We start from the raw sequence: 24556 nt of genomic DNA, 5'->3' as shown, positions 1-24556 counted from the left end.
GGATTGCTGGGTTATATGATAGTTCTATTTTTAGTTTTTTTTAAGGAACCTCCATACTGTTCTCCATAGTGGCTGTATCAATTTACATTCCTACCAACAGTGTATTGTAGTGAGGTGGATGGACCTAGAGTCTGTCATACAGAGTGAAGTAAGTCAGAAAGAGAAAAACAAATACTGTATGCTAATGGAATCTAAAAAAAAATGGTCATGAACAACCTAAGGGCAAGACAAGAATAAAGATGCAGATCTACTAGAGAATGGACTTGAGGACATGGAGAGGGAGAAGGGTAAGCTGGGACAAAGTGAAAGAGTGGTAGTGTATATATGGACATATATACACTACCAAATGTAAAATAGATAGCTAGTGGGAAGCAGTCACATAGCACAGGGAGATCAGCTCTGTGCTTTGTGACCAGCTGGAGGCATGGGATAGGGAGGGTGGGAGGGAGGCAGACGCGAGAAGGAGGAGATATGGAGATATATGTATGTGTATGGCTGATTCACTTTGTTGTAAAGCAGAAACTAACACACCATTGTAAGGCAATTATACTCCTATAAAAATGTTAAAAAATGAATGAAATAAGAACAAGCTTTACAAAGGAGATGAAAGATCTGTACACGGAAAACTATAAAATATTGATGAAAGAAATTGAAGGAGACACAAATAAATGGACAGATATACCATGTTCATAGGTTGGGTGAAATATTATTTTTAAAATATCAACTCTACAAAAAGTGATCTACAGATTCAATACAGTCCCTATCAAATTACAATGGCATTTTTCACAGACATAGAAAAAAAAAACCTTAAAATTCATATGGAACCACAGAAGACCTTGAATAGCTAAAGCAACTTTGGGCAAGAGCAAAGCTGGAAGCATCACACTTCATGATTTCAAATTGTATTACAAAGCTAGAGTAATCCAAACATTATGGTACTGGCATAAAAACAAACATAGATCAATGGAATGGAATAAGGATCCCAGAAAGAATCCCACATATATATGGTCAATTAATTTTCAACAAGGGTGTCAATAAGTCGCAAGGGAGAAAGGGTAGGCTGTTTAATAAATTGCATTTGGAGAACTGGATATCCGCATGCAAAAGAGTGAATCTGGACCTTTATCTTACATCATGCACAATAATCAACTAAAAAATGGATTAAAGACAAACATAATACATGAAATCATGAAACTCCTAGAAGGAAACAGAGGAAAAGCTCTTTGACATTGATCTTTGCAATGTTATTATTTTTTTCTCTTGATTTGACAGCAAAACACAGGCAATAAAAGATAAACTAGTAGGACTACACCAATCCAAAAAAGTTCTGGATAACAAAGGAAACAATTAAAAAAATGAAAAAACTATGGATAGAAGTAAATATTTGCAAGTCATATATCTGATAAGGGATGAATATTAAAATTTGACAAGTAACTCACACCACTCAGCAAAAAAACAAACAAACAAAAAACACATACAATTCAGTTAAAAATTGGAGAGAAGAACTAAATCAACATTTTTCCAAAAAGACATACAAATGGCCACCATGTGCATGAAAAGATGGTCAAAATCACTAATCATTAAGGAAATGCCAATCAAAACCACAATGAGTTTGTCACTTCACATCTGTTAGGTTAGCTATTATAAAATGTCAAAGATAATTATTGGAAATAATGTGGAGAAAAGAGAACCATTATACACTGTTGGTGGGAATGTAAATTGTACAGGCATTATGGAAAACAATAGGAGATTCCTTAAAAAATTAAAACTGGAAATATAATATGGTCCAGTAATTCCCAATTCTGGTTGTATATTCAAAGGAAATAAAATCTATGTCTCAAAGAGATATCTGCACTACTTGCACTCATTGCAGTATTGTTCACAGTAGTCAAGAAATGGAAACAGCCTAAGTGCCCATTGGCAGATGAATGGTTAAAGAAAATATGATACATGCACATATACACACACACGCACATAAACTGGAATATTTCTCAGCCTTTATAAAGAAGGAAATTCTGCCATTTGTGACAACATGGAAGAACCTGGTGGTCAGTATGCTAAGTGATAAGCCAGAAACAGAAATGCAAACATCTCATGAATCTCATTTATAAGTGGAATCAAAAAAAAAAAAAAGTCAAACTCTTAGTAACAGATAGTGGAATGGTTGCTACAAAATGTTGAGTGGTGGGGGGAAAAGAAAGCTATTGATCAAAGGGTGCAAACTTTCAGTTATAAGATGAATAAGTTCTGGAGATCTAGTATACATTATGGTGACTATAGTTTATAATAACGTTGAATACTTGAAATTTGCTAAGAGAACAGATCTCAAAAGTTCTCACCACACACACACAAAAATATATAGTAAACATATGAGGTGATGGATATGTTAATTAGTTTAATTGTGGTAGCTGTTTTTTTAAAAAAAAACTTTTAAAAAACAAAGTGGAGTATTGAAGTCTCCTATTGTTGTAGAGCTCTCTATTTCTTCCTTCGATTCTGTCAGTGCTTGCTTCATACATTTAAGACCCGTGATGTTTGGCTCCTTCATCCTTTTTGTTAGAAAGCATGTGATTTTGTTATTTCTGTAGATTGGAACTGACTTTAGTTTTGATACAAATAGAAATCAATGTAAAAGGGAAAATATATTGTTTATATAGATTTTATGTTACAGTAAATGATTATGCATTCACTACATAAATACAGTGAGGCATTTATCATGTGGAACCATACAAAAAGGTTCTTGTAAAATATAATTGATTCTATCTTTACCTCTGAATTTACAAAATGTACAGTGACATTATTCAAAGGGATCTTTCTTTCACTGACACTGTAAAAGTTGAAGAAAGAGTGTTTAACTCCAATAATTAACTCCTTATCCCAGGGACATCTGCTAAGCTTTATGGAAACGTAGAGGCAGGGAAGGAATAAATTTCCCCACTCCTAGTCCCTAAAAATGGATAACTATAATTCCAATCACTGCTCTACCAATAAGGTTTCTTAAAATACCTTTTAAAATAAAAGAGGTTTTCTTTCTTCTTTTCTATAGGTCATGCATCCAATTCAACCAAAAACCTCATCAAGTTACCTAGGTATAAATAAAAGGAGGCAGAAATAAGCTTTACTTCATTCTATTTAAAATCAGTGCTTGCTTCGACAGCACATATACTATAATTGGAATGATACAGAGAAGATTAGCATCACCCCTGTGCGAGGATGACATGCAAATTCGTGAAGCATTCCATATTTTTAAATGCTGGAGAGGGTGTGGAGAGAACGGAATCATCTTGCACTGTTGGTGGGAATGTAGATTGATACAGACACTATGGAGAACAGTATGAAGGTTCCTTAAAAACTAAAAATAGAATATGACCCAGCAATCCCAGTACTGGGCATATACCCTAAGAAAACCATAATTCAAAAAGAGTCATGTACCACAATGTTCACTGCAGCTCTATTTACAATAACCAGGACATGGAAGCAACATAGGTGTCCATAAACAGATGAATGGATAAAGAAGATGTGGCACATATATACAATGGAATATTATCAGCCATAAAAAGAAACGAAATTGAGTTATTTGTAGTGAAGTGGTTGGCCCTAGAGTCTGTCTAGGTGTAGAGTGAAGTAAGTCAGAAAGAGAAAAACAAGTACTGTATGCTAACACATATATATGGAATTTAAAAAAATGGTTCTGAAGAACCTAGGGGCATAAAGATGCAGATGTAGAGAATGGACTTCAGGACACGGGGAGTGGGAAGGGTAAGCTAGGACGAAGTGAGAGAGTGACATGGACATATATACACTACCAAATGTAAAATAGATAGCTAGTGGGAAGCAGCCACATAGCACAGGGAGATCAGCTCGGTGCTTTGTGACCACCTGAAGGTGTGGGATAGGGGGGTGGGAGGGAGATGCATGAGTGAGAAGATATGGGGATATATCTATATGTATAGCTGCTTCATCTTGTTGTAAAGCAAAAACTAACAGCATTGTAAAGTAATTATACTGCAATAAAGATGTTAAAAATAAAATAAAATAAAAGTGTTATAAGGCTTCTAGTATTTAGTACCATATTGCTAGCATTATTAAAATACATAAATCTATATCAAGGTTGTACAGTTTGTTCCACATCCAATTCCTATTTATGGAGTCAAAGAAGGATCAGTCCTATGGACAGCTTTTTATTGTTCTTATATTTACTTGGTAAGTAGGACTCTTACAATTTCTATTTGTACTGGTGTTTTTGCACTAGATAATTTAAAAACTCACTTTATGTGAAACATTCCTCTTTTAAATTACTGGATATTAAAAATTGCATGGAGATTGGGTCTACATATTCTTAGGAAAAAAATATTTCTAAAAATGATCTTAAGTAACAGGGATTTAATTTTAGTTCTGTGACCTGTATTTAGTTTTGATAATTTTGTAACTTATAGTTCCTAAATGATAAGACTTGTAAGCCTTTTATATTTCAATAGCATAATTTGTAACAAATCAAAATTATTGAAGAATCACTGTGTTTTTAAAATCAGAATTGGCATATTTGCCCACAGAGAAGTATTCAAAAAGGTCATCAAAAGATAAATATTCTCTGCTAGAATATCATATGAGAAAAGGATATAGAAGAGTTTTAATTGAAGTCCTAAGATATTATATGAGGTAACATCAAACAGCAAGAAGAACTTGTTGATTGACTCAGACATTGATGAAATTACTATCCTGGTTCTAACCATAGAAAGAAGGAAAAAGAAGGCATTCAGGAAAGATTTAACTTTAACAGTAGAGACTGAAAAAACTTACAATACTTGCAACTTTAAGAATCAGTGTTTTTAATGATTTCTAAAATCTGACAATATTGAGAAATGCTCTCTTAGCAAAGTGAGCATTGCACTATAGAAAGAGCATGAGACTTTGAAGTCTGGCAGACATGGGTTTCAGTCCTAGATCTATTTTTCAGTAGCTAGATGACTGGGAAAATTATTTGAACTCTCTAATCTTCAATGTCCATATCTTTAAAATAAGACACATTGCACAAGAAATGTGTGTGTGTGTATGTGTGAATATTAAATGGATGATTATACCAAAAATGTCTTAGCACATGTAAGAGTTTCAAGAAACACTAATCTCATTAACCCTATACTTTATTTTTAAAATATATATTAACTTTATTAATGATACCATAGTGTTTGTGCATTTTAATTTAAAAAAATCTTCATATTTTCAATCTGCTTTTTCATAAGTGAAAAATTCATTGATCAGCTCATTCATCTATGTTCCAAGTAATGGGGATGTGAGTGAACAAGCTGCAGAACCTATCCTCAGACAACAATTTGGTAACAATAGAAACAATAAAATTAAAAAATTAAAATACAGTGTGAGCGGTGATATAATACACTGGAATGGGATACAGAAACACAGAGGAAGGAGAAACTCAAAGATAAAATCAGCAAAAAATGGAGGAAGTAGGAATAGAAATTAAAAAAAATACTTTAATGATAAGTCATAATTGAGAGAAAAAAGAACAAAAAATTTTAGGGAGTTTATAGACATTTTATTCGCAGTATATTACTGCTTTCTAAGGGCATGGACATTGATCAATAGGCTTATGTTATTGGAATACCTAGATGAAAGTGACATATGAAATAATTTGTTTGGATACATATAAAGGAAAACACCTGAAAACTATCTATTCAATAAATATGTGTGAAGCCCTCACAATGTAAATATAAAGTATTCCAATGATTTAAAATCCTTTTATTTTTAATTCATGTAACTTTGTGTCATGTGACACATAAAATGTTTCCAGGTGAGAATTACAAGAGTATATAAAGATTTCTTTTATTCTGTGAATAATTTTATTTAAAAAACATTTAAATGCCATTACATAAATTGTACCCTTGTAGGGTATTTTCACTTTTATTTTATTGATTATCCAGTTCCCCCTTTTCAGGCAAATCAATCTTATTCCTTTTTATTAATAGTACAATTTCCAGCTAAGCTGGCTGAGAACTACTCTGTCTTCAAAATTAGTGTTGTCTTATTTGCCTTTTCAAGATCTTTTATGTCAATTGTCTCCAAAACTAGAACGTACTTCATTTTTAATTATTCTTTCATTCTACCCCTCCCTATGGTCCCTCAAAGTAAGCTTGGAACTTAGTTGAAAAACTCCACTTAAATTGGTTACATTTTCTCAACAGCATCTCATACTACAGAGAACCTCTTTTAGTCCACAGATGTTGAGGCAGCACAAGACATTAGCTGTCAAAGTAACTCTCCATAACCACCTGCTATTTGCATGCAAAACATGCCTCCTTGTTGAGACGACAAAAGTAAATGCATTTATGAGGGAAAAAGTACTGGTTTAAGCAATGACAACACTTTTCTTTCTTTTCTTCTCACAAATTACTAAATTTATCTTTATGTGACAAAAATAGCAGGGAATTCCAAAAGATGCATAATAATTAGTAAGAAAACATTTTTGCAAAAATAACTATTTTTAAAAAGTCTCAGCCTTGGGGCTTCCCTGGTGGCGCAGTGGTTGAGAGTCCACCTGCTGATGCAGGGGACACGGGTTCGTGCCACGGTCTGGGAAGATCCCACATGCCTCGGAGTGGCTGGGTCCGTGAGCCATGGCCGCTGAGCCTGCGTGTCCAGAGCCTGTGCTCCACAATGGAAGAGGCCACAACAGTGAGAGGCCCGCTTACTGCAAAGGAAAAAAAAAGTCTCAGCCTTTATCACCAATAAAAACTTGAAACAAAAATATAGTTATTTGTTTAGCATAATACCTTTTATGGAATAGGAAGAGTTTATACTAGATATGTTGAAGCTATTACTTTAATTACATAGTATGGAAACCTTTTCATTACCATAACTTAAATATTAAGTTATTTTCATTATAATCTGGAAAAACCTGCATAATTGATTCTCACACTAGCTCAGGATATAGTATTCAGTATGTCCTTAACACATGACTAGACAAACTATTGTTAATAAACGTATTCATACTATTTTAACGATGTTCCACTGCAATGAACTGAAACTTAAGAAGCTGATCTGAAATAATTGTCTCAACTAACTTGTTATATGTGAATGTTTAAAAACAATTAAGACTACAATTAAAAACTGTTCTCTAATTTATTGTTGAAATGAGACTGTCCAGTCATAGTCTACTGCACATTCTCTCCAGAAGAATATTTCCATTAATCTAGTCAAATAGAAATCGAAGTTGTTATATGTGTTCATCTCTGTATGTGTAAGAGAGAGAAAGAGAAAAAGAAAAAGGGAGTGTTGGAGAGAAAGAGGGAGAGAGAGAGAGAAAGAGAGAGGGAGGAAAGTGAATAAGCAAAGGCTTTTATTCTTGTCATATATTAATAAAGTGAATGTGTGACTAAGTGTATATCTTACACCGTGATATGTAAAAAATTATACATTCTCTATTTGCATAAATTCACAGAAGCAGCATGATACTTTGCACCCAAAAATTAAGAACTAGATAAAGAATCAACAAATTAGACTGCTGCTTTTTTAAGGTTGGGCATTGCAAAAATATTATTACCTCATTTTATAATAAATAAAATATAAATCATAACAGTTACTGCTGAAGAAATTTGTCTGTACCTAATGTGAATAGTATAAAATAAATACAACATCTTAGACTTTGTAGAATAGAAAGAACTACTTTTTATTTTCTGATGGCCATCTTATGTCCTGTCTAAGTGAAAAACAGCCAAAACTGTAGTGACAACAATATTCACTGTTAAATTAAGTGGAGTGCTGCCTAGGAACGAAACAGAAAAGACAGGAAAAGTATGCATTTTGAAACATTAAATAGATCTGCTTCCAGATAGATTAGCTTGTTATATCAGTTGTGTTAAATGGAATTATTTCAAGTTATTCCTAACAAGATATTATACTTTCTGTTTCCAACGTATTTCAAATGAGATACCCAAAGTGTTTTACAAATATAAACACATTAAGGTTTTGTGTCTCTGTTAAGTAATGACAAGATACAAGATACACTATTTCCTCAAGCATGTGGAATTTGGGCATACTTTCTTGACTTGCAAGACAAAATACTAAACTCCTTTTCAGGAAAATGAATCATGTATCCCTTCTTTGGTCTCTTATATTGGGATTCCTTTTAAGTATGTTTGATAATTTTCATCTAGTTTTTTCCTTATGATAAAAATTAATGACAAATGAAAAGTGCATGAAAAAGTGCTATTAATATACTTTACCAGTTTTACCTTGTTTCTCTAAAGTAAAATGAATTCCAGTGATGCATAATCTCCACAGATCCCCTTTCCTACTTTGTGAACCTTTGAGAGACCATCTTAAATTTTGAAGAGCTGGAAACAAATAATTATTTATAGAATCTTTATAAAGCAGTTACAGCAAATCATTTTACTTTCACTAGACAAATAGCAGTTCAACATATATTCTGTGTTACCTACCATTGAGGTTGGACCTAATGATCCATGTTCAGGTTGTGATTTATACAATAATGCTCTGTTAAATTATCTCTTGATCACATGGCACTACCTTAATCTATTTCTCCAGTTTTTCTGCAGGAATTAAACATATTACATAAAAAAGTCACAGTCCTTATGTTACTCTTGAAGAAATTAGGAGCTTTATGTAGATAGCTTCAATATTTCTGACCTTAAGAACTTTGGTTTATACACCATGGCTTTAAAAACTGAATTAAATAAATAAAGATAAAATAGAAAATCTTTCCAAGGAGAAAATCTGATTCAACAATGACAGAAGTGTGGGTTAGAAAATGTACTAGACGAGCTTTGTCTGGAGATCTATTTTTTGTTCTAAGCCTTAGGCAAGCCACTTAAACAGCCTCAGGTCTCAGGCTCCACGTGAGGGCTTTGGATGTGATGATCTCTAATATTCCTCCAGTTTTAAAATTCAGTGATGATCAAAATGTGCATTTTTGTTACAGTGATCATTACATATAGTGTTACTTATCTTACCATTTAAAGCATGCCTTTAAAAAAACAAGCAAAACAAAACAAAACAAAAAAACAAAACATGAATTGGTACTTGAAAATTGGCCCAGATATTTTCATTCCCATTGGGGACACCCGGCTTCCGGATGTGTAGTATAATGGAGCTTGCTCCTATAAATCCGGTTTTTGCTCAGGAAAAAGGGGAAACAATATGCACTGCTATATCAAAGAGTCCTTGTAACTTTCAGTAGGTACTTGTTTTTGGACAAGTTATTTGTGGTTAGAGAAAGGCCACCACAAGACATGACAGTCCCCATCTCTCTTAGGGTCAGAGGTGTGAGAGCTTTAAGCAGCAAAGTGTGCAGAGCAGACAACACCAAAGGTGACAGTGGGAGGTAAAAGCAGTAAATATAGCTTGGAAACCTAAACAGTTTGTACAAGTATATGTGGTGACATAAGTAGGTTGAGAAGTGAGTTTTACAAGCTTACTCAATGAAACTGAGAATGCAGAATATCAACCAATATTTTTGAATAGTTAAAAAGTGCAAAGTCCTGTGCTAAGCACAGTAGAAATCCAATGATAAATCTGGCTTGATCCTGCCATCAAGATCCATGTCTACAATTAGGAGAGAGAACAAAAACGTACAGAAATAATAACAAGGTAGAACAAGATTAATGCCATAAAATGGAAAATAAATTGCTACAGTAGTTCAGGAGAAAAGAGATTTATTCTTGTTGGAAGGGTAAGGGAGGATTTCATGAAAGAGACAGCATTTAGCTGGGCCTTAAAAGATAAATAAATTGCTGTGATTTGTGGGAGAGAGAGAATAGGAAAGATGATGGGCATTCCAGACAGAGAAATGTGTATTAGGAAAGGAAGTAGACAGGCTGTGCAGAACCTGTAATAAGTTGGGACTAAATCCAAAACTTTGACCAAATTGTGAAAACATGAGGTTAATGAAAATAGACTCCAGGATTTCTGGCTTTGTGTTACAGAGCATAAAAGGAAGTTATGCTAGATAAGAAATAGGAAATATCAAAAGTCCTCCACAACCTAGACACGTGTTTTTAAGCTGAGTGGCTTTCTGGCAAGTCTTTCAAAATAATCTGTCGTGGATACTCATAACTTTAGCTCTTGGATGGGAATATACTAGAGAAAAGATGTGAGGCTGGAGTGGCTTCAGCATCTAACAAAGGAGTTGAAGAGGCAAAACAGTGGCTAATACAGACTGAGCTCCAGCTTCTCCCAAGTTCACCGATAGTAATTCCTACATTTTGCTTGGGCTATAAGCCACTACCTCCCCTGCACTACGCTCAAGAGTTCTCGTGGACCATGCTACTGAATGTTGTTCTAATGGGGGCTCAGGAAGAATGTGCCTTGGGGTAATAATAAAGTTATATCATAGATTGGCTTTTGCCTCTTGAGTTTTATTTTTGTTTGTTTGTTCAAGTATAACTTTATTTCTAAATGATAAAGAAGTCTAAGATCTTGAGCAAGTATATTTATTGGCTTTGGTCTCATTCCGTGGTAAGTAAAGCATGATTTTTGGTGGTGTTTGGAAACAAGAGGAATAATTTTTACCCCATGTGAGATAGTCTCAAGAAGACAATTTAATCAACCCAAAGGACCCCTACAAGGGTAACCCAGAGAAGCTTTAACTTTTGTCAGAATACTTTAAGAGTAGGCTGATTAAGAGTTCCTGGTGATTTCCTTAACTACTTTGATATTAACCATAGTGGTTTTTAAAATATGTTATTCTTGAAATATAGCTGTTTTTTTCTTTGTATTTTTCTTTTAAATGAGCAATGGCTGTACTTCTGTGAGAGAAAAACAAATGATTTGCTTTGAAATATTTAAAACTCTCTACAGTATTTAGACCAGAAACACACCAATATCAAATTGCATATTGATAAAATCTATAGGCAATATATGATATTACAGTGCCTTCTTGCAAGCTAGTAGACTGGTTTCAGATTGTACAGTCAGACAGAACTGAATTTGCATCCCAGTATGACCACTTAACATGTTAGATAATTAAATTTTGTCATTATCTATTTCCAGTCTTATTTCTCCTGTCTGAAAAATGGCAACAATTATTTATTTCATCTATTTTTTGCAAGACTTAAGTGAAATAATGTGCTAATTACATGGCACAATACATGGCACACAGCAGGTATGCAATGAAAAAAATTATATTCATATATAAGAATGAAGGCATTTAGAAGTGTTCTTGAGCAGCCAATCCAATACATATAATTAAAAGAAGGAACTACTTTATGCACTCATTATGATTTTGGGGTCCATGTGTTATTTTTATTATTCCAGGAAGTACTCATGCACATAGAAAAAAATATATTTTTTTCTAGTAGAAACTACCCAAATGTAAACTCTACAACAGAAGACACAATAATTGTCTTTTTTGATGTTGTATCATTGACTTCTGAAAGAGCATTGGATACACAATAGAACCTCAACTAATAATTATGCAATGAAAAAGAATTGGTATCCATTTAGGGAAACCACCTAACCTAGACATACTAAATACATTTCAAACATGTGGTTCTTCATAAAACATTTCTTGTGAGTTAGCCTAAATTGTATTCTTGTGTATCAAAGTTTCCCTTCTCAAAAGCTAAAGTTCACACTTCAACCCCCAAAGGGAGACCCAGTGGAAGCAAATTAGCAACACCTCAATGTTAAATTCAGACTGATTTTAGAATGCATGTAAATGAAGATGCATTTTCACTACAATGCTGTATGCAGAAAATATAAAATATATTCTTAAGAAGGGATGTGTATATGATTTTTCTATTTTATTTATTTATTTATTTATTTTTGCGGTACGTGGGCCTCTCACTGCTGTGGCCTCTCCTGTTGTGGAGCACAGGCTCCGGACGCACAGGCTCAGTGGCCATGGCTCACAGGCCTAGCTGCTCTGCGGCATGTGGGATCTTCCTGGACCGGGGCATGAACCCATGTCCCCTGCATCAGCAGGGGACCTCTCAACCACTGCACCACCAGGGAAGCCCGATTTTTCTCTTTTAAATTCATGTTTATAAAACGTAAATCATAATTGTATTTTTGGTAGTAGTTCAGAGTGTTAAGATGATTACAATAGGGAAACTTCTGTATTGAATTGTTATACTTCACTATATTTCTCAGTACATATTTACCCAATCCAAATGTTCATATATTAAATCTACTGAGGAAAATCTATTTTCAAAGCACTAGCATTTTCTATTTTATGTCAGTACTATTTCACTGTCATGTTTCTCACATATCTGAACCTGATATTGCCTACATTAAAAATAAAATATTTTAATTTGATCCATGTAAATGTACAAAACACAATTAATGTAGCTTTTCCTGTTAGTCTAAGCTTATAGTTATATTCCAACACTCTTAATGGTTAAATTATTTCCCAAGTTTATATGTTTGTGTTTTTAAAGGGAAGTATTCTAATGTCCTAAATTAGTTGGATAGATGACACATTTTAATTACAGAACTATGTTAGCTCTCATGTTGAAAAAACTTAAACATCTGTACGTTCTCTTTTTATCTAACACATGGTTATTTTCCATCTCCTTTTGAATTCTGCAAGATTTAGAAACATGCTTTAATATTTATCAAAGCATGCTGAGAATTTTTATTAATTATTTATTACATTATCAAAAATGGGGCAGCATATCAATATAACTAATAATATACTAGAAGAGGAAAACCATTTTCTCTGAAAATCCTTGTCCATATGTTTTGTGCATGGGGATGTATTCTTTTATAAAAATACAGTTAATCTTTTGCTTACTTCAACAAATTAAATGTTTAATGAAATTGTATTTCATGCTGAATCTCACAGTACCAGGTACATAGTGAGTATTTGTGGCAGATCAGATAGCTCTCCACCAAATATTTGTGTTCACTTTCCATAATAGTGAAATTTCAGACAGCATACAATCATCAGTATATAATTTACTTTAGCTTCAAGGGGTCTGGAAATATAGTCCTTAGATTTACAGCCTCAGTACACTGCAAGAAAATTAAAATGTATAGCAAGACCAAATTTACCATGCACATAAAAATGTGATAACATATAATATGTTTGATGATGGCCTTTCTTTTCTTTTTTTTTTTTTTGTGGTATGCGGGCCACTCACATTTGTGGCCTCTTCCATTGCGGAGCACAGGCTCTGGACGTGCAGGCTCAGCGGCCATGGCTCGTGGGCCTAGCCGCTCCACGGCATGTGGGATCTTCCCGGACTGGGGCACGAACCCATGTCCCCTGCATTGGCAGGCGGACTCTCAACCACTGCACCACCAGGGAAACCCTTGATGGCATTTCTTAATGGAAAGTTTTGTGCATATGCTCTAGTTTCATAGGCAGGTCATGAAGTCATTCTGGTCAATTTTCATAGGCATTCTTGTAAGACAAGTTTATTTTACTGACTAAAACGTACATGAAGTCTTAGGTAGCAATTAATATCAGTTATCTATTGCTCAATAATTAGCCACCCCGAGAACCTAGTACCTTAATACAACAATATTTATTATTTCTCAAAATTTTTTATGTTGACTTGGTGGTTGTTTTGGACTTGGCCTCACTCATGTGGCTACAGTCCACTGGCAGATTTATCTAGGGCCAAATGGTTTAAAATGTCCCTCACATCATGAGTGACAGATTCTTTTCAACTGAGAAATTAAAAAGAACTTCATGAATGAGGGAGTGTTAGATAGATTTGAAGAATGGATAGTATTTTGACAAAAATAATTCAAATATGAATTATGAATTAGAAATTCCAAACAGAAGAGATATCATAAATAAACTCTCAGGGGAGTCATGGGATCCAGGATGGAGATTTTTGACTGTTAGGTTAATGTAATATATTTCAACAAATTTGAGTTTTGAAAATTTTTGAAGACAGGAGTGGCAAAATCGGAGTTGTGTTATGGAAATAACGTCATGGATAAGATGATGCTGAATAGATGCTGAGTGAAAAAAAAAGTAGACCTTTTATATGTTTTCAGTATGTTAAACTTGATCTCTTCAAAGGTCATATATATGTATATATTCCATAGATTAAAAAATCACCTAGACTAGATAAATATAGATACATATGTATGTGAATATATGTAAGGAGAGAGATATACAAAGCTACTGTACCAATACAAAATTACATTCAAAGGTTATATTAACAAATTTTTCAAATAATTACATTTAAAATATCCAAACAAGATATGTTGTTACAGCAAATCAAGTATGACTGTACAAAAAAAGACCCTTTTATCACAATAAATTGTTCATTTATCATAATAAATTATTCATTATTACTAAATGCTAATAACATAAATAAACAATAGAAGTTCATTTATTTGGATGCATTAACTGTGTTTATTCTAAAAATGAAAGGAAAAGAGAATTTATTATATTAAAAACACTTTATGTTGTTAGAGAAAACAATTACTTGAGTACATTTATCACATATTATTGGCCTTGCACATGTAGTTAGACTAAGGATAAATATAAGAAAGATTTATTTTTGACCTTCAGAATCTAAAATGTCCAAATGCTGATCAAATGATAGAAAGATCAATCAGCTAAGAAAGTTTGTTTACCCTTAAAGATTTTCTGCTTGAATGTCACTGCCTCTTAGTGCCTACAGAACCCCAAATTACAAATAGAGTAAAAGGGTGAACTCTAGAAAATATCAAACCAAATATTTCCAGTGTCTATGCTATAAACTGGGAGAAAATAGAACACTCTTGAAAAATGAATTAACTCATAATTTATTACTGTTTCAGTACAGAAAATGACATCCTTTTGGCCCACAAAAGTTAATAACAATTCCTAAAGTGTTTAATATACTCTGGACAACTAGTTACTACTGGGCGAACTTGACTGGCTTAGGAGATAATGAATGTATTTTGTGGTTTAGCAAAACAACAACAACAACAACAACAACAAAAACAAATTTACCTCTTTTAATACTTTAAACTCTGAATCACAGTAGTTTTCCTTTCACAGGTTTCTGAGAACATACACAATATAGCATATATCAAAGTTGGATCAGACAAAATGTACTTGGAGCCAACAACTGAATTTTTCATGGTAGTGCAAAGATACTATGGAATATATAACTGTGACTGATATTTGCAGACCCAGAGTCAGCAAAGCCCCATGGAGTGACCATTTCCAAGACTCTGTAAACAAAATTTGATAAGAACAGAGTTCATCATAATCACATAAACATTTCTTTCTCTGCCAATTAAATAAAAAAAATAATGCCTGGAGCTAAAATTCAACACAAGATAAAATTACCAAGTAAAAGACATTTTCTCTCTAAAATCTCATGACAATACTTCAGCTTGTTAGTCACAAACAATCATGGGTATTTGTTAACTTTGCAGTAGTTGCCTTCACCTCTACATGAAGTAAAGACATTTTCAACAATATTCAATAAGAAAAAGCCCACCATGTGCAATAATTAATAGATTATGGTGATAATTAGATAATCGCATATATTAAGAATATATCAATCTGTAAAGTATTTATGAAAATAAGTTTATGTATGTTATATTTATTCAGTCTGCTCTGTAACATTATATGCCATTGTTTTAAAAAAATGTAATGATCTATCTTTATAAGAAACGTTAAACGAATGAAGATCATCTATGCTAAAGTTTTCTATAGTGTGTTCATTAAACCACTTCTATTGGATTAAAGTGGGTCATGTGTTGAAAAAGACATTCTTTTGTGAAATTTAGAAAATTCGGAATCAGAAAATTTTAAACAGTTTAGTTTGCTTTCTTAAAAAAAAATTCTCCTGTGGGTCTTCTTGGAGCCTTTAAGAGAACTAGAGTGTTTCTGACTCTCCAAGATGAAATACACTATGTAGCACTTCCCAGATGTATGTGCATATGGAAGCTTTTATTGTCACTGGATCTTTAGAACTGGTATTTTGTGAAACACTGTTTGGGAAGTGCAGAACTAATCAAAGCCACTTATAAGAAGTACATTCTAAGATTCAAATAACTGAAATGGTAGTCTCCACGGCCTCAGAGTGGCCTAAATGGGATGAAAATATACAATTCCTTGTACCCTGTCAAATGCTGATTCCACTGTCACAAAATGGCTTCCCAATTTAGCCAGTAATGCTTACAAGAAATTTAAAAAAATTCAGATTAACTGAAAAAGTTAAAGACATTTAAAATAAAACTGGAAGCATAGAGCTGCAGAGCCAGGGCTCAGTTCTCTATCAAATCAGCATGCTTCCTAAAAAACAACACAGTCATGTCTTGTGTTCTTTAAATCTCACTCTAAGCATGTGGTTTTAAAATAGTTTTGCTTTTACACAATGAAGCTATTGAAGTACTCGCTGGCTTTACATGTCTGAATATCTCACCTAAAAATATTTGTGTTAAAGTTGCAGCAATATTTGAAAGTTGATAGGGAATAACACACCTCATATTGTGGACCTCAAAGATTTTCTCAGAAAGTAAATGAGCCCTTAGCAAATCTTGTCTAAGGAGTCTCTGAATGTCATTTATGTAATGAGATTAATTATAAGAACTTATTTTTGTTAATTGCTTGTATTTTATTAGAACAATTTGATAAATACGTATTAGATGATAAAATGAGTTAGTTTTACCTTTAAAAAAAAGAAAACAAAATATATATTCTTGTACCTCTTTTTAAAAGTACATTATCTGGAGATTGGCTAAGATAAGAGAATAGAAAGACCCTGCACTCACTTTTCACAGGCACACCAAAATCACAACTATTTGCAGAACAACGATTGATGAAAAAGACTGGAACCTATCATAAAAGACATACAACTAAAGACAAGGAAGGAACCACAGTGAGATGGGTAGGAGGGGTGGACTCCCAATATACTCAAGTCCATACCCAGGTGAGTGACCCAGAAATGGAAGAATCATTAAATTGCAGAGGTTCCTCCAAAGGAATGAGAGGGTCAAGCCCCACATCAGGCTCACTATCCTGGGGATCCTACACCAGGAAAATGAGCCTCCAGAACATTTGGCTTTGAAAGCCAGTGGGGCTTACTCTTGGGAGCCCCAGAGGGCTGGGGGATATAGAGACTTCACTCTTAAAGGGCTCACAAAAAATCTCACATGCTTTGGGACCAAGGGCAAGAAGAAATAATTGGATATGAGCCTGGGTCAAACCTACTTGCTGATCTTGGTGAGTCTCCGTAGAGGCAAGAGGAAACTTCACCTCACCCTGGAGACATAGACATTAACAGCAGACATTTTGGGGAAACCTGTGTATAACATGGAAACTAGTGCTGGTGAGCACCATTGTCAAATCCTCCCTCTAGGTTATTAGCCTCAGGACCCAGCCCTACCCTGGCCCAATTGTCTGTAGAGATCTTTGCAAGGACGCCTCAGGACAAACAACAAACTGGGCAGGTACACGACCCCACCTGACAGTAGAAAGCCTGTCTTGAAACCCCCAGAGTCCACAGCCATCTCTGGACATGGCCTTGATCACCAGAGGGCCCCAGACCCAGCTCCACCCACATGTAGGCAGGCACCAGCTCCACAATGGCCCGGGTCCTGGTCCCGCCCTCCAGGGAGCCTGCTCTAGCCTTGGAACCAGTCTTACACACCAGATGACAGACTCTGGAGTCAAGAAAAACATAATCCTGCAACCCACAGACTCAGCCTGCTTACCAACAGGCTAGACCCTGCCCTGGGACCAGCAGGGTGCCAGCTCCACCCACTTACAAGCCAACACAAACTTTGGGATACCCTGGACCCATACCCAACTGTCAGGGACTGGCCCCATCCACCAGCAATATGACACCATCTCTGGGACCCCCTGGGCCCTGCAACCAGACTCAGGAACCCTGCAACCAGACTCAGGAACCTGGCTCTCTTCACCAGTAGGTTGGCATTAACCCCAGGAGTTGACTTTTCCCTCTAGTGGGTGGAACCTCCTGGCTCCTGACTCTGATCACAAGTTAGCCAGCACTAGCCCTGTGGTCCCCTGCGGTTCTTCAGTCAGCTGCCTGGTGACCTGGTCCCACCAACCAGTGGCTAGCAGCCTCTGCACAAGGCAGTGACTGGAAACTAACCAGACTTGGGGCCAACCAAGTCTTTCAGATTGCCCACAAGACCTGTCACAATAGAAGGACCCATGCAGCCCTCATAGGGGGAACTCTTAAAACATATAGCTCAGGTGACGAGAAGGAAGTGCACTGCCTGGACTCATAGGATGTCCCCTGTGAAAGGTCACTTCTCTAAGGTCAGGATACATTACCAACCTACCAGACACATAAAAATAAAAACAGCAACTTAGGCAAAATAAGGCAACAGAGGAATATTTTCCAGATGAAGGAACAGGATAAAAGCCCAGAAGAAGAACTAAGTTAAGTGGAGATAGGCAGCCTACTTGAGAAAGAGTTCAGGGTAGTGATTGCAAAGATGATCAAAGAACTCAGGAGAAGAATGGATACACAGAGCAAGAAGTCAGACATTTTAAACAAAGAGTGAGAAAATATAAGGAACAACTAGAGGTGAAGAATACAAAACTGAAATGAAAAATACACATTTTCTTTATTCAATCATCAATGGGCATTTAGGTTGTTTCCACATCTTGGTTATTTTGAATAGTATTACAAAGAACATGGGAGTGCTGATATCTGTTTGAGATTATGATTTCAATTATTTTGGATATATACCCAAAAGTAAGATTGCTGGATCATACAGTACTAATATTTTTAGTTTTTTGAGGAAACTCCATGCTGTTTTCCTTAGTGGCTGTACCATTTTATAATCCTACCAACAGTGTACAAGAGTTCAATTTCTCTACCTCATCAACACAATGTCTTTTGTTTTTTGATAATAGCCATTCTGTCAGCTGTGAGGTGATATCTCATTGTAGTTTTTATTTGCATTTTTCTAGTGATTAGTGATTTTTTTATATGTCTGTTCACCATCTGCACGTCTTTGAAAAAATGCCTATTCAAGTACTTAGGCCATGTTTTTCCCCGGTTGCCCTTGAATTTTTATTGAGGGCCCTTGCAATTTTCTTCATGTGAATCTCTACCCATCTCCTCAGGAAACCTATCCTCATTAGGAAAAACTCATTCTCATGAAGCACCCATCACCTAAATCAGGCTCCATTCCCTTGGCCATTCATGCAAGTTTCAAGTCTAAATCATTCAGTATAGAGTAACAGGGGCATTCTTTGAGGCACATGTCAGCAGGGTAAGGGTGTCTGAAAGAGAAAACAATTTGATGCTGTTGGCTCCTGGGTTTAGTGTGAGACTGGGTCCCCTGGACAATGGATTTCCTTCAATAATCCCAGCTCTGAGAGGTTTGTGAGTGTCTGTTTATTCAAGTCTTTGATCTGGTAGAGCAAGAAGGTCTATAAAGCTCACTTGGCTTCTATCAGGAGGTGAGGCACAAGTTTCTAAGGGTAGATATCACTTTTCAAGAGAACTATGCAGACTACATTCATTTTAAGGAACAAATAATTATTTTAACTAGACCAGTGTTTCTCCCATATCTAGGCCTCTAGAAGATATCACACACCATAACTGGGCAGAAGAGAGTTTGATTTATTCCTGTTCTGTTACTGACCATCCCAAGTTGGTTCCCACCAAGGTCCTTCTGCTCAGTGTCCTCATGCCAACAGAACGAGACCAAGTTCAGTTCAGAAGTAAAGGAAAGCTTTATTCTTTGATCAAATAATGGACAGGTGTGAACTTGTATTCTAAAGAACACACTCTTCCAGAAACGCCATCAATAGAGCTGCTTTAAAGGGTTCTTGTAAGTGGGGAGGGGTGTGGAGTTCTTCCCCACTGGGCACAGCTATGTGACTCATGGTTCCAGATCCAAGTGCTGGGTGCAGCACTTCTGCACTCGGTCCACTGAGCTGAGGTGTCGGCCTAGCCAGTTTGCACTAGGAACTCTGGTCTGAAGGGCTGGGTGCGAGGTCTCTGCATGAGGCACCCTGTGCAGAAAAGAAAAAAGGTTAGGCTTTATGACCCAGATTCTATGTTTCACTCCCTGGGAATTGTTAATGGACTTTGTTAATGGACACATCTCTCCTCTGTCTCTCCTTCTCCTCATTCTTGAGGGGTGCTGAGAGGTGCAGGTCCACCTCCTGTAACTGTTTCCTGCTGAGTGTGGGTCTTCATGACCTGGGGGGAGGAGCAGGACTTCTCCCAGCCACCGTTAGACACATCTGGTTGCCCCAAGGCCTCAGCCCTTTTCTATCCCTGAGCAAATGCCATTTGGAGTTTTATAGAATCTAAAGGTCATTAAGGGGCCCAGGAAAAGTCCAAACCCAGAGGTGCAGGGGTGGGCCGGCTTTACACCGGCTCCAAACAGTTCAGCCAGATTGGGTTACCTGGTTTCTGCTGCCCAGTGGCATTTCCCAGTGGTCTGTCTGCACTTTCTTCAATTAGGCCACTTGTATCCACATAAAAACAGCTCGATTTACTGGGCCTGCACAGACCCCCCCACCCCAGGAAGCTAACAGATAATCCAGGGCAACATGGTCACACAGGACCATACTGGACAGTGAGTCAGCAGACTTTTATCATAGCTTAAAGTCCAGGCTGGTCTCCTTGGCCACCATCACCACAGTGGCTGTTAACTTTTTTTTTTTTTTTCAGTATGCGGGCCTCTCACTGTTATGGCCTCTCCCATTGCAGAGCACAGGCTCCGGACACGCGGGCTCAGTGGCCGTGGCTCACGGGCCTAGCCACTCCATGGCATGTGGGATCATCCTGGACCTGGGCACGAACCCATGTCCCCTGCATTGGCAGATGGACTCTCAACCACCGCGCCACTAGGGAAGCCCAACATTTTTATGGTGACAGTGTTTTATAAGGTTTCCCCAGTCAAGGTCACTAGCTCCCCTCTGAGTGCAGCAATTCTTGCAATTAGTGGTCTGCTCTTTTAGGACACACATCTGTTGTTTTTCAGAAGAGAAGCTTCAGGTCAAAGAGAGGTTCACACATGTAGTCAAGGCAGTCCATTGCCCCAGGTTGTCTCTTTGGAGGTTGGGGTTTGGGGTTCTCCTTCACTGGAGTGTGATGTCCCCACAGAGTGACCTCTTGCAACTTCCGGGCAGATGAGTGGTTTGCATCACCAAATGGGGTCCATTCCACTTAAGAGTGAGCCGGTCTTTTGGACTGCAGTTTTCCAGGTTTTTATTTTTATTTATTTATTTATTTATTTGTTAATTTTATTGGAGTATAGTTGCTTTACAATATTGTGTTAGTTTCTGCTGTACAGCAAATTGAATCAGTTATATGTATATATATATATATCCATATATATATCCATATATATGTGTATATATATATCCATATACATATATGTGGAGATATATATATATATATATATATATATATATATATATATATAGATCCATATATATATATATATATATATATATATATATCCACTCGTTTTTAGATTTCCTTCCTATTTAGGCCACCACAGATCACTGAGTAGAGTTCCCTGTGCTATACAGTAGGTTTTCATTAGTTATCTATTTTATACATAATAGTGTATATATGTCAATCCCAATCTCCCAGTTCATTCCACATCCCCTCTTCCCCCCTTGGTAACCATAAGTTTGTTTTCTACATCTGTGACTATTTCTGCTTTGCAGATAAGTTCACCTGTACCATTTGAGCTATTATACAATATCGTTTTTCTCTTTCTGACTTACTTCATTCTGTATGAAAATCTCTATGTCCATCCACGTCTCTGCAAATGGTACTATTTCGTTCCTTTTTATGGCTGAGTAATATTCCATTGTATATATGTACCACATGTTCTTTAGTTATTTCTCTGTTGATGGACATTTAGGTTGTTTCCATGTCCTGGCTATTGTAAATAGTGCTGCAATGAACATCGGGGTGCATGTAGCCTTTCAAATTATGGTTTTCTCCAGATATACACCTAGGGGTGGGATTGCTGGGTCATATGGTAGCTCTATTTTTAGATTTTTTTTTCAGAGACACTGAATATCATTACTTTATTATAAAAGAAACATGGAAATTATTTACATGATGAAAGATTTCAGAACTTCAGTGGCAGCTTCACGTGATGCCATTTCAATAGTGACTTATTTTAGTCGACGTATTTTCCAAGAATGTCACCATCTCTAAATAAGAAATAATCCTTGTCATCTAGAACTACTTTGGTGCCTCCATATTCTGGGAGAAGAACTTTATCTCCAACTTTCACACTAACTGGTTGAACCTCTCCACCCTTTCCTTTAGAGCCTGATCCAACAGCTACTACCATCGCTTGCAATACTTTTCCTTTTGATTTTTCCGGAATCATAATGCCTCCTTTGGTTACAACTTCGGCTGCACTTCTTTCAACTAATACTCGGTCAAAGAGGGGAAGAAACTTTCTAAATGCCTGTCCTGCCATGACTCGGGTTGCAACACTTCGTACTCTCACTCTCTGGCCGCCGCCGCCGCACAGGAAAGATCCGCAGTCCGACCCCCCTGCCACGTGAACTCGAGAAAAGACCTCCCAGTGCACAGGCGTGCTCGCCCTCGGCCCTAGCCCCTCTCCGCGAAAAGGGGCGGCCGCACCAGCGCGCGCCACGATTCGTTTCCTGGGCTCTGCGCAGGCTACTGACACACGGACCGGTAGGCGGAAGAAAAGAGGAGCTCTTTCTAGGCTTTTCTAGGCTTTTCTAAGCCGCAGGCTGAGGTGAAAGTACTTACCCTTCGCCTCCCCTCCCGGAAATGACGTGATTCGACCCTTGACCCACACAGAGCCCGGCGCTTCCCGGAAAGTTCTGGAACAGCGCGCCGCCCGGGAACTAGCCTAAACCAGCCAGAGATGGCTAAGCCAGCTGGCCTGGCCCAGCGCGGTGGGGAGGGGAGGGCCTGGCGCGCCGCACGTGCGGAATCTATTTTTAGATTTTTTAAGGAACCTCCGTACTATTCTCCATAGTGGCTGTGCCAATTTACATTTCCACCAAGAGTGCAATATGGTAAACTTTTTTCCACACAGTCTCCAGCATTTATTGTTTGTAGATTTTTTTTAATGATGACCATTGTGACCAGTGTGAAGTTATACCTCATTGTAGTTTTGATTTGCATTTCTCTAATAATTAGTGATGTTGAGCATCTTTTCAAGTGTTTGTTGGCCATCTGCATGTCTTCTTTGGAGAAATGTCTATTTAGGTCTTCTGCCCATTTTTTGATTGGGTTGTTTGTTTGTATATATATTTTTTCTGATATTGAGCTGCATGAGCTGTTTGTATATTTTGGAGATTAATCCCTTGTCAGTTGCTTCTTTTGCAAATATTTTTCTCCCATTCTGAGGGTGACCTTTTCATTTTCTTTATAGTTTCCTTTGCTGTGCAAAAGATTTTAAGTTTAATTAAGTCCCATTTTTAAAATTCTGTTTTTATTTTCATTGCTCTAGGTGGTAGAATGAAAAAGATCTTGCTGTGATTTATGTCAAAGAATGTCCTGCCTAAATTCTCCTCTAAGAATTTTATAGTATCTGGCCCTACATTTAGGTCTTTAATCCATTTTGAGTTTATTTTTTTTTTGTATAGTGTTAGGGAGTGTTCTAATTTTATTCTTTTACATGTAGCTGTCCAGGTTTCCCAGGACCTCTTATCTCCATTGTATATTCTTGCCTCCTTTGTCATAGACTAGGTGGCCATAGGGGGATTTATCTCTGGCCTTTCTATCCTGTTTCACTGTTTTAGAGACACCCAATTTCTTGGCCAGAAGGGGTGGAGGACCAGGTTGGTGGGTGTGGGAAGAACCTGGTTACTATAGTTTCTCTTTCTTGGAGGGCACTCTTGAGTTGTTCCATTTTTAGAGGGTTAAGTGTCCTTCTCTCAGGCTTGTGGAGTGGGTTTCCCATACATCACTTTGTACACTTTTGACTGTGGTTAATTTTTTTGCTATTGACTTATAAGGCTTATTTGTATATTTTAGAGTTAACCCCTTATCATACATATGGTTTACAAATATGTTCTCACATTCTATATGTTGCCTTTTCACTCTGTTTATTGTTAACATTGCTGTGCCAAAGTTTTGTAGTTAGATCTAGTCCCACTTGTTTATTTTCATTTTTGTTGCTTGTGCTTTTGAAGTCATATCCATGAAATCTTTGCCAAGACCAATGCCATTAAGATTTTCCTCTAAGTTTTAGTTTAAGACTTTTATTGTTTAGGGTCTTAAAACATTTAACTTTTAATCACTTTTGACTTAATTTTTGTGTATGATGTAAGATTACAGTTTCATTTTTTTACATGTCAATATCCAATTTTTATATACCATTTGTTAATGAGACTATCCTTCCCCAATGTGTATTTTTGAAATACTTGTAAAAGATCAGTTGACCTTATATTTATGGATTTATTTCTGAGATCTCTATTCTGTTACATTTGTCTGTATATCTGTGTCTATGTCTGTGTTTATGTTTTGATTACTGTAGTTTTGTAATATATATTGATATCAGTAGGTGTGATGCATCCAGATTTATTCTTTTTTCAAGATTGGTATGGCTATTCATGATATTTTGTGATTCCATGTGAATTTTATTTTATTATTTTATTATTTTATTTATT

At 36.4% G+C, this 24556-nt stretch overlaps 1 protein-coding gene and 1 non-coding gene across 2 annotated transcripts; one reads left to right on the top strand and one right to left on the bottom strand.

Moving 5' to 3' along the window:
• Positions 1 to 3141: 3141 nt before the first annotated feature.
• On the top strand, positions 3142 to 3248 carry LOC132482835 (U6 spliceosomal RNA). The gene has a single exon (XR_009530998.1). It is a non-coding gene; the product is annotated as a U6 spliceosomal RNA (small nuclear RNA).
• An 18706-nt stretch (positions 3249 to 21954) lies between these two features.
• On the bottom strand, positions 21955 to 22497 carry LOC132482346 (10 kDa heat shock protein, mitochondrial-like). Its single transcript, XM_060087610.1, has one exon. It carries the CDS (start codon positions 22381 to 22383, stop codon positions 22075 to 22077), a length of 309 nt encoding a protein of 102 aa, XP_059943593.1. The 5' UTR covers positions 22384 to 22497; the 3' UTR covers positions 21955 to 22074.
• Between the last annotated feature and the right edge of the window lie 2059 nt (positions 22498 to 24556).

Source organism: Mesoplodon densirostris, chromosome X (genome assembly GCF_025265405.1).
Source record: "Mesoplodon densirostris isolate mMesDen1 chromosome X, mMesDen1 primary haplotype, whole genome shotgun sequence".
Taxonomy (NCBI): domain Eukaryota; kingdom Metazoa; phylum Chordata; class Mammalia; order Artiodactyla; family Ziphiidae; genus Mesoplodon; species Mesoplodon densirostris.
The sequence above is the reverse complement of the archived record's forward strand: the minus strand, read 5'-3'. Positions and strand labels throughout refer to the sequence as shown.

Bases quoted from the DNA above. Each gene is read 5' to 3' on its own strand.
- LOC132482346 (XM_060087610.1), bottom strand. From the start codon at position 22,383: ATGGCAGGACAGGCATTTAGAAAGTTTCTTCCCCTCTTTGACCGAGTA.